We start from the raw sequence: 11,596 nt of genomic DNA on the forward strand, positions 1-11,596 counted from the left end.
ACTACCTCCCAATCATATCCATTAAATAAAATGCAAACGTGACAAGATGCGTGAAAAATACTCTTACTTACATTGTATAAATCGGCCGCAAGCTTCTCATTGATGTTTATTTTTTGTTTGAATCAACATTTGACCCTAGATTGGTCACCATACATGAGGGAAACCTCACTGCGCGTCGCGTTTCTTTTATTACAATTGACTGGCTATCCGGAAAAATTCAAGAAACTTTGACTCTGTCAATTGAAGTGTCTAAAGAATTATAGTACTCTAATAACCCAGAAAAACACAAATAAAATTTTAAAAAATAAAAAAATTATTAGAGTTATTATTGATAACTCTAATAATTTAGTACTTAATAGCCCAGGGGATAATATGGAATTCTATGAATATACCAGTCGAAATAATTTCATTCTTTCATTGGAATAAGAATTATAGTAGTTTTTAGAACAACATATTTCCCGAAATTCCTAAAGAAAACAGATTATTTCGAACAGATGATTTTGTTACCCATGTTAAATGAAATTGCCGATCACGCGACGTTGCCGGAAACTCGCTAAACGCGCCCGGGCAATCTTGAGTGAATTCGGCAACGCTAGAGCCTAAATAACACGGCGGGGAATCCCCGCGGAGGTGACCAGAGTCGCAGGGTCGCGTTTGGTCACCAGATTAGGATTAAAAAATTACGCGTTAGCAACGGATTCATATGCGCATTGTCGCATTTCACCTATCATTTTTTTGTTACGGAGTTGGTAGCAGTGCAATTCAATCGCACGCACCAAGGAGGAACCCGGGAATTTCCAAATTTAATTCGATGAATGAATGATAAAGTTCATAGATATTTTTCAACTGGATTCCGTAAATAAATCCGTAAATCCGTAATTCCGTAAATGAAACCAGTAGAGTGCGATTATTTTCTTGATTGACATGATCTTTTGGAGGAACGATGTATGAGGACATGCATTTATGCACTGACTATAATATTTTGCACGATGTATTTATGGCATGAAAGAAGATTGAAAGTGATGCTATCACTGTGAAAGAGTACAATTTTTATTACTGTATTAATTAGATGAAAGTTATGCACAGAAATGTGGGGAAGTTTTTCCTCTAATGCCACTTCCTTCTATTGTTATTATTATTTATATCGACAATACTTCGTACAAATATTTTACCGCCATCACATCCTCTAAAACGTGTATTTTTGTATAATACTTTTACTAAATAAATTATGGAATTATTTTATAACAAAGATATATTGTTTTAATGATCCAAAGTATAATAGAATCGTTTGCATCGAACTTGACTTTCTCCATTTTCCTGATTCCCTTGTTCAAGGTGTCTTCGTCTTAACAACTAAAAGTTAGGAGTGCTGACCAGTAAGAATAAAGTATTGTTGCGTATTTGTTCTTTTGCTTCCTCTCAACCATCCACATGTACGATCGTCTGTTTCTCTCTCGACATTCTTTTATCTATGTTTTTAGTCCGTGGACCCAGAAAGCTTCTGGAGCTGCACAGAGGGGATCTGAGGGTAGAAGTAGGGCTCCTTACGGATCATACAGCTCTCAGAGCTCATCTGTTCAAGATGAAACTTATAGAACAAGAAGACTGCAGACTGTGCGGAGGCGATAAGGAGGGTGTCATCCACATTTTATGTGAATGCCCCCTATTAGCACTCCGTCGCTATAAAATCTGGGGCCAGGCTTTCCTGGAACCAGAGGACTTATAACAAGCGGCTATCACCAGCCTTATTAGCCTAGTGAGAAACACAGGGCTGGGGCTGTATGACTGACCGAAACTAAGGCGGATGTTACAAAAGATCGTATGATTTAGGTGACTCTGGGCGCTTCAAGTGACCAGCCGCGCATATTCTATTCTATTCTATTCTAGTCCGTGGACGTATTTCTTTTTACATTTTTTCATTTATTCTTTTCGCAGCAATTTATTTCATAGTCTTTTCCTTCAATGAAAAGGCTCATAACTTTATCTCCTATTCGCTCTACGAGCGAATAGGAGTCGCTCGTAGAGCGAATAGGAGTCATTGAGTAATTGACTTCCAAATTTGATGACGTCTTCAGCGAATAAGTCGACTACATTTCCATGAATTTCAACATGAGCAGGAATGCAGATGAAGGCGACTTGTGTGACATAATTTCTGAGCAAAGGCCATCTTCATATGAAATCGTCGCTCTCGACCATGTTCTCAAGTTAATAAAATTCCTTCGATTAGGGATTGCTGTCAATTCATGAAGCTGAAACTAGCAGAATATTCGTCAGCGAAAAAATCAATTTAGGGGGTATTTAGGTGCAGGAGAGTCAAATAATCACATGTACAAATGTTTTTCAAGTGCGAAAGAGTTTGTACGTTACTTAAAAATATTTATACACCCCTAGATTCGCCTAAGACAAATCTTCTGCTGTCGAATATTTCGCTAGTTTCAGCTTCATTGCCAATTTTTGTTGTTGCAAACCTAAATATAGCCCGAAAGAATTTTATTAGCTATCTTTATACATAAAAAAAACTCCTAAATCACGTCGAGGGTGTTATTTGACATGAGTCAGAGTGAATCATGTCGGGAATAAACTAATTGCACAAAACAAAAAGTTGAAGCTTTTAAGTATCTATCTGTTATTTTTTCTCTCCCGTATAACCTTTTGGATTGTTACGTATCGCATTCGCTGAAGGACAAGGGAAAACCGTACTTGAGGAAAAAACCTGCTTAGCTACAGCCGTGTCTTACGAGACTCCTACGCAACTAGTGATGCCGCGAGAGAATTTACGAGACATCACGAGACAATACTTTGGAGGGATTATCTCGGTATCAGTGAACACGGAAATTTTTCGTCTCATCTCAGTCTTGAAATACGCAGTATCGACTTCTGTCGTACACTGATAGAAAAAATCTCTGACACGACAGAAGTGGTTTCTTGAGACAAGAGAATGGGGTTTTGACCATGAGTCTCTTGATACAAGAGATTCTTAGTTTTACTTAATTGAAGTATATTCTGAGAGGAAGATGTGTGCCCTCAGGACCGATTTACTTGATTGGAAACCCTATCACCTCTGTCGAAAATCATGAAAAACAGAATTATCTATAGCGAAAAGTACGAATTCTTCACACAAGAGAATAGAAACTTCATCAGATTAATATTAAATGTAAGCAAGATTACTTTCCGCCAAGAGATTCTTGCCAGCGAGTCTGATCTAATATGGAAAGCATTATGATGCACGCGAAACTTCCTGCTCTTTCCGTCCAATATTTAATACTTTATGCCAAGTTCCCCTATTTCTTTGATCCAAAGTCATGAAGAATTCATTCAGTTAAAACGACGCAAATGATGTAGTTTCTTGAGCCAAGAACTTGTACTCTACGTGTCAGAGATTTTTTCTATCAGGGTAATGACAGTACACAACCGATGTTTGATGTATTAGTGGCTTTGTTTACTCTTCAAAGTTACTATAATGTTATGTGCCGCATACAAAAAAAAATCGTATCGTTCACCAAAATGCCTCAACTATGTTCTTATTGTAAATCGAACTTCAGATTTTTCTCTCAGTGTACACTTTTACAGAACAGTAGGATAATTTTTATCAAAAATATCTCTCCGTGTAGAGGTTCAAACGAATGGCGCTAAAAGTTGGAACTGAGAAAACAACAACATTGGCCAATGCCCTTGCTCACAGTCGTATTAACTGTTAATTCAATTAACAGAAATTGAATAAAATGACAATTAACTTAATTGCTATTTTATTTAATTTTAAGGTATTTTGATTTGTTAGTAATGGGCGAATAGGAGGGACGGTTTAAGTTTCGTGAATGAACAATGGGGATTATAGTTGACCCTCATCTGTTGGACAGCTTCGGCTCCTTTCAAATTATTGCTAGCTCTAATTCGTTGTTTTATCATTGTTTTCTTTTCAAGTTTTTGAAATTACGGAAATATTTTTCGTGGGTCGGAGTTTCTTCGTTCGATTGTTGTCGCCTAAATAAGGCGATATTGACAAGTTAATATCCAGTGACAATTGCCAGAGGTATTTTTGTAAATACGAAAAGGTTTAGCTTAGTTTTCAGGAGTTTCAATTCCAACAGGATGATCAATGGACAAAATCGAGAGGAGCCTACGGGCATTGCTGTTTACGATGATGACTGGGTAAGTGTTTCAATTTTTTTTCCTTCCGAACGGAAGTTTTTTAATTAATGGATTTTGTCATTCGCTAATTTCAGTTAGAAACAACGGACAAAAATTTATCATCGAAAATTCACTACGCTTATGCAGAAAATGCTGTTGTCGAAATTATTAACGAAAATCAACAGTTAATCAGTTGTTGATGAAATATTTTATTGTTATTTGGAACGACTTATAATGTCATAAAAGTTCTAGATATGGTGTTTTTACAAACTGTTTGTGCAAAATTGGATGAAAATAAAAACAGACTAGAATGAGCTGAAAATCTGAAATTTTGGCTTATAAATGGTATGGTTTAGGGGCACTTGTCAGTCAAATTTAGGCTCAATCACTGCCTTTTTGAGATTCCGTGATTCCCCAAAATGTGTATGTACTTAATACCCCGAAAGGGACTGCAGCAAATCAAATTTGTTTTGATAAATACTTTATAAGCTCCAACAGAATTTTCTATAGATGAAGAAATCTCTCTCCCAAATGAATAATCATGATTTTTAAATAAATCTGGTTTTTTGATGCAAAAAAATTATTTTTGTGAGGGTCTTGCATACATTTTTGCATACTTTTGAAATTTTTTTCATACAGATTTTGTCCAAAAATATGCCGTAGACGCGACTCGCTTCGCCTACTCGCTCGTCGATATTCGGTTATGTTCACAATTCGCACGCCCGTGTATTTATTGCATTCCTGATGACATTTCGCAACGTTTATATGTGAATGCATGCGGATTGATACCACCTACCCCCATGTCCCCGGCACCAAAAACATTGAAGAAAAACTTTGTTCTGTTCAAAAAAATTGCGTCATTGCAAAATCGTTCTCTCTAGGATAATTATCGAATGTCTTTTATTTTTTAATTTGTTCGCAAAGAGAAAAATTCAAGAAAAATGACCAGAAAAAAAACGCAAAAATTTCGTTTCGAAACGTAATCCGCGAGCGAAGTAAAATTCAATAAAAAGTGTGAGTTGGAACTGAAATTGTACGAATCACCACGTCAATTCTACGATTTGTTCCGTAAAAATTAACCACCCGTCTGATGACTCACCGCTGTAGGGACAACAAGTCGTTCCGTAATTTTTCCCCAACGATTGAGAAATTTTACGGAACGGAACGTTGAAATAACTCACCAGCTTCATAAAATTGTTGAACGTTCAAGATTTTTTTATTTTGGAGGCACAATAAGTCAGCAAGTTTCTGTAAGATTTAACTTCTTCGGAAAAAATTACTTGACAATTTCATATTTTGTTCGGTGATGAACCTGAAAATTCACTGAACGTTTCAGATTTCTTCTCTTCCATTCCTATAAAAATTGCCGGAAAACGATTCCTCATTGCGGATTACGTGAATTGTTCCGTAATTTTTACTGAATATTCCTCTCCGTGTAGTGGAAATTTCGACAACAGTATTTTCTGTATTAGTGTAGTGAATTTTCGATGCCGTTTTGCAAAGAACAAAAATTCTAATATTTCTCTCTCCATATGACAGCCCGTTTGCGCAACCATACATTTTCTAGAAAAATTAGTCATTTGTTGTCTTTTCTCTCAGTATCGCGATCATAATTGTTCAGATTATATCCCTCCCTATTCTACCGTGAAATTAAATTCAGCTTTATGGTAATGCGTCAAATTACGGAAAGTACGTCATGATTTGTGATCCCATCTATCTTTGAGATTAATCAGTTTGAATTAAACATCGATTTGATATTGATTTATTTTTTATTTTTCATTTTCATTGAAGATAATGATTTATTGATGGTCATTGTACGATCATTGATGATAATTTTACGACCTTGTAAGCTAAATGGCCCGGCACTTGTCTAGCTGAGGTGAACACGTACACTTAGATGGCAATTAAGAGAATGGCCTCTCTTCTCTACTGGGCCCATTTCTCTTTTTTAGATATTTGTATTTTAAACCCAGTGGTCATTGCACGGAGAAAAAAGTTGGAGAAAAAGTATCAAACAAATCAAGTAATTGTGGAGTCGAATCCACTTCTAGACCCTTTTCACACTATATCGGGGCAAAAAGTGCGAGACGAATAGTGAATTTGTCTTCGCTGTCTCGGGAAAAGTTAGTGAACGTGATTTATCATTTATTTAATCAAAAATTATCCCATGAAAGTGGATAATTGCTCAATATTGGGTAATTATTCACATATATGTAGGAATTTTTCCGTGGCGGCGAATGATTTTTTTTTACCAAACGCGGTATGGTAAAGTTTCACATTGTCCGTTCCTATGTCGTTCATATCGAAGCCAGAAAAAAAAACCCTATCAGTGCGGGAAATTTTACTGTACAGAGAACAGTAATTTTTGCATCCACAGATGTGTTTCATTTACCGAATAAATCGTAAGATATCCTCCGCATAAAATATTTGTTATTGAATTCTAATTTCGCTCTAAAATCAGGAATCGGCAAAAAGCACTGCTTTAGTAATATTAAAAGAATTAATTAAATTAATTAAAGAATTAATCAAAGTTCGCTAATTTTTATTAAAATTTGAAAATAATTTTTAAGTCAAAATTTAGTTAAAGTAAAATTTTCAAAATTTAGTTAAGTTAAATTTTTATTATTATTTGCTTATTTATTTAGAGTGATGTAACTCATGTAGTGAGTTATTTACACTATCATTCGCATTTTATATGCTATATTACATGCTCTTGTTTATCTTAATTGTTTTATATCTGAAGTTGATAATCTTTCAGGTATTTACATATTTCCTTAATATATGTATGGTCAGTTGCATCTGCCAATTATTGTAGTAAAGGGCATAGACGAATTAGATTTTTTCAATCCGTCTAATAGTTTAGATCTCTGGTGAGCATATTTTGGACAATGCCACAGGACATGTTCAAAGTTTTGCCTTTCTTCTCCATAAGAACAACTTGGGTCATTAATTATTCCGACTCGTTTCAAGGATGCTGCAAGATGGCAATGGTTGGCTCTTACTCGGTTTACAGTGATTAGTCTCCCTCGGGAACTTGTAGTTTTTGTACCAGGTCCCAACAGAGTCCTTGAAGAAGAGTCCTAAACATTCTGTACTCTTTTTTCTTTTTTACATTCGTTAAAAAAAAAGTACAGAATATTTAATTCTAATTCTACATTCGTTGCCTGTTCTACGATTTTGCGTGTCGTAGATCTGTATTCTTCTTGTTTTTTTTATCGTTATACATCGTTTACATCGTTTCGACCCGGTTAAGGTATGCTGCGATGATGATCAAGACTTTGAATGGTTAGATCACACCATTTTACCCGGCCGGGATTTGAACTCGGAACCTTTCGCATGTGAGGCAATGAACTTACCCACTGCCCCAAGCCACCGGGCACCTGTATTCTTCTGATTTAATGTGTATTCGGAAGTCCGTGTATGGAACTTATATTATTATTTATTATTCATACCTGCCCTACAGGGACTAGCCCCATAGCAGGGGGACACATGGGTAAATTGTAAACTAGAAAAACAATAGTGGCGATACGTTCAAAGCTCAGTCGCAAAATCACAATTGTCCTTAAGTAATAGAAAGAGTTGAGCAGAGTATACAAATGAAGTTGTTGACGAATTATTTAATTCGCGCTCGGTCAAACTTGAAATTAGTTGTAAATATCTGAATTTGATTTTTCGATTAATAGAATAATCGTCATTCTCGCGAAGTTGATTACTGATTCATAAAATATTTGAAAAATTTAGTTGATGATTAATTAAAAACAAATTAAAAAATTGTACAATACAGTTAACTGATTTTGTATGAAATGCAATAATTTTAATTCTGCATGATGATTTTACCTCTGTCCACAATATTGACCTTTCGTGTAGTAAAATTTGCCGATTTTCTAGATAATTTTTATCCAACTTTTCTCTAAGTCTGTATTATCCCTGAACTGCTGATATAATTACAGATTGATAGGGGAGACATGCAGGGTGTCTTTGGGCACTACATAAATCGCTATGTCCACACAATGGTGCCGAGCAGGCCCATCCTCTCCTCTCAATTGAGTGTGACGTCTTTAGGGGACCTTCCCAATGAGCAATATAAGGAGGAGTACAGTTGTAGACCGCCTGCAGTAGCAATGATCATCATGTCAATTATCGAAATTATTCTGTATGTTTACGACAGAGAACTGGGTGGAGCTGCTAATTTCTTAATTTATAATCCCACAAGAAGATACGAGGCATGGAGATATGTGACTTACATGTTTGTACATAAAGGGTAAGTTCGTTGCTTCCATTGAAGATCACTAAATAAAATTTGTGCAATGCAACAAGTTGATTAGATTATTCACAACATGAATTTGGGTAGCAATTTCGCGAGAAATACCGCGACGAACGAAAAATTGCAATTGCTTTTTGGAATTTCGTCTCCCATTATTGAATCCTCCGTCCGGTGTACCGTCTTTTCCGCATGCGTAGAACCATCCGATGGGTCTTTTGGCTTCGCGGAATATAAAACCAGTTTATAATTCGCAAAAATTGAATTTAAAAAATCACCCATCTTTATAGATATGTTGTTTTAAAAAACAATTGATATGATTGAGGAATGGTATATTTCTAATCTAGGCAAGTAAAATAAAGGAGACGTGCCCACGTCCGGAATGTCCACGCGAGCCGACGGCGAGGGTGGTAAGCACGTGGGTAAGGGTCCTTTTTTTATTTCCCACGGTTAGACCGATATTTTTCGCCCCGGCGTTTTCGCACAAATCGTACGAGGCATTCTCAAATGACGGCGATTTTCGCGAAGAATCGCGAAGTTTACACTTCGCGTTAAATCGCGGTATCAACATCTTTGTGTAGAGTACTAGTTAAGTTGAAATTGAAGTTTAGACTTGTCTCAACAAGGGGGACAGTGGAAAACACAAATCGTACAAGGCATTCTTAAATAATGGAGATTTTCGCGAAATTTACACTTCGCGTTAAATCGCGATGTTAACATCGTGTTGTATAAAGTCCTAGTTGAGTTAAAATTGAATTAGCTGTGTAGGAGTCGAAGCTGGAAAAACTAATTCGTAATTGTTATTGTACACCTTTTAGCCAAAATTTAGAAAAAAAACCACTGTAGCTCAAAAATTGGAGGTTCTGGATTATTTTTAACATTTTAAACCTCTGCGGGGCAAACGAACTATAAATAATTAATTTTTTTGCACTAATTATGCGTTTTTAGATATATATTATATAATCGATCTTCAATGCATGAGAAATATCACTCCAATAGCCCGCGACTTTTAAAACTCATAGTAGTCTCCGCTTCAATAGAAGTTCAGTAGAAATCCAATAGAATTTTCTATCGAATTCGCTAAGTTTTCATACGAAATTTTTTTGTGCATGAAGCCTTTAGTTAGTCAAGGACACGACCGTAGGTAAAATCATAGGTAAAAGTCCGGGTTAATTCCTCAACTTCATTCATTTCAGAATAATACACCTAGGTGGGAATTTATCGATCCAAATAATGCTGGGAATCCCCTTGGAGATGGTGCACAAATGGTGGCGTGTGCTAATCATCTACTTCGCTGGAGTAATAGCGGGCTCCCTTGGGACATCCGTCGCACTTCCGAAGTTCTATCTCGCAGGTGCATCTGGCGGTGTTTTCGCACTCATGACAGCGCACATTGCAACAATCATAATGAACTGGAAACAAGTAAAATTTGCTGCGCTTGAATTTTTTGTCTTCGGTTTTATAACGATTCTTTACGTGATTTCGAATTTTCGCAATCGTTACGTACTCCACAAACACGATGATATTGCGTATGATGCACACATGGCTGGTGCTGCTGCTGGATTATTAGTTGGAATTAATGTTCTTTGTAATCTCACGGTAAAAAAGTGGGAGAAAGTGCTTTGGTGGGTTAGCAGCCTCTCTTATACGGTTCTCATGTCTGCTGCTATACTCTGGAATATCTTTGGGATGAAAGAGTGAAATTATCGAAAGAATAGTATATTACGCAACAAGTGCGTAATGGGTTTTCTGGCTCGTGGGAAGTTGTAAAACGAGCCGAAGGCGAGTTTTACAATCCCACAAGTCAAAAAACACCATTACGCACGAGTTTCGTATACTATTTTATGTCATAGGGCCCAGAATTCGCGATTCTACCGAGCGAAGCGAGGTTAGAATCGCGTGATTCTGGGCACCTATGGCATAAAAAAGTATATTGTGTTACTCGTACGTAAAGTTCCACTTTTGCGCATGCACGTGTAACACATCCTATTTTTTGTGATACCTGTTCAGTGTTCGGAACGGTAGTGGGGGTAATGTGCGTGATTGTTATGTGCACGAGTGCGTAAAGTTCAAGAAAACAATCGCGTTATGCACACTTAACTGTATCGAAACGTGCACTTTCCATCACGTATCACAAATAGTATTTTGCGTTACTAGTGCGTAAAGTTTTCTAGCACTTTTTGAACGCACGCGTAACGCATCCTATTTTTCATCACTGTCCGTCGAACGCCGTTTACGGACATTGTAAAGAAAAATTATATTCGTACTCGCTTGAAAACAGCGATTCTGACTAGTGTGGTTGCATTCCTCGGCTTCACCTCGGTCTGCTACCCTAGGAACTAGTCAGAAAAGTTTTTTCGGCCTTATGACGAAAATGGCTAGTTTCTAACGCCTACCGAGTTCACTTTCCGAGGGTACAGTATGAGTAAAGTATTTTTTCTTTGCACGAAGTACGTAAAGTTTCATCACTAATGCGTGAAGTGAAATTTTACGTATGCTCCACGTGCATAAAATACCACTTTTCACACATTGTGATGAAAAATTGTTCGAAAAGTGTTCTTTGATTCGTGGCAAGCAGCATTCACACCTCCTACCCACCTCAACACCACTACTGCACACATCCCATGGAGCAAAAAACACTTACGCACTCGTATCTAAATATAACAGAGCAGTACGTTAACTTTTCCCACGAGTGTCGATCCCTATTTTTCATTACAGCGTGTGGAATTTCACATTACGCACAAGTGATCAAAAAACCTTTTTCGTAGTTATGGAAGTTTCTCATAAACAATGTTAGATTCTGCCCAATACCCTCTAAATAATTTTGGTCGAAATAGTTTTAATAGTTTTTTTGATAGATTTAAATAGTTTTTTTGGCCGAGTAACGAAGTTGATTTTTTCACACCATCTGCAAACTGTATTTCACGGACATGAAGTAGTATATTATCAGAAATAGTATATTTCGTCATTAGGCCGAAAAAAACTTTTCTGGCGAATATGAGGTTTGCAGCACGAGCCAAAGGCGAGGGCTGTAATCATATTCGTCAGAAAAGTTTTTTTGGCCGTATGACGAACAATATTTTTTGTCATGACGGCCGTAGGCAGAGATTCACGGACGCGGAGTGTCCGTGAAACGCTGCCTTGCGGCCGGAATGACAAAAAATACTATATTAATGATCTCTTACCAGTTCTCTAGTAAATAATGGC

At 36.8% G+C, this 11,596-nt stretch overlaps 1 protein-coding gene across 1 annotated transcript; it reads left to right on the top strand.

Annotated features, from left to right (window-relative positions):
- The first annotated feature begins 4,089 nt into the window (after nt 1–4,089).
- Nucleotides 4,090–10,090, top strand: LOC107039352 (rhomboid-related protein 3-like). Its single transcript, XM_015258919.1, has 3 exons — nt 4,090–4,149; nt 8,079–8,389; nt 9,586–10,090. The coding sequence occupies exons 1-3, from the start codon at nt 4,090–4,092 to the stop codon at nt 10,088–10,090; spliced, it is 876 nt and encodes a 291-aa protein (XP_015114405.1).
- The last annotated feature ends 1,506 nt before the right edge of the window (nt 10,091–11,596 follow it).

This window comes from Diachasma alloeum, unplaced genomic scaffold (assembly GCF_001412515.2).
Source record: "Diachasma alloeum isolate Michigan unplaced genomic scaffold, Dall2.0 Dall_scaffold_00299, whole genome shotgun sequence".
Classification (NCBI taxonomy): Eukaryota; Metazoa; Arthropoda; class Insecta; order Hymenoptera; family Braconidae; genus Diachasma; species Diachasma alloeum.

Coding starts and splice junctions, on each gene's coding strand:
- LOC107039352 (XM_015258919.1), top strand. CDS start 4,090: ATGATCAATGGACAAAATCGAGAGGAGCCTACGGGCATTGCTGTTTAC. Junction 4,150..8,078: donor CTGTTTACGATGATGACTGG/GTAAGTGTTTCA, acceptor ATATAATTACAG/ATTGATAGGGGAGACATGCA. Junction 8,390..9,585: donor TACATGTTTGTACATAAAGG/GTAAGTTCGTTG, acceptor CATTCATTTCAG/AATAATACACCTAGGTGGGA.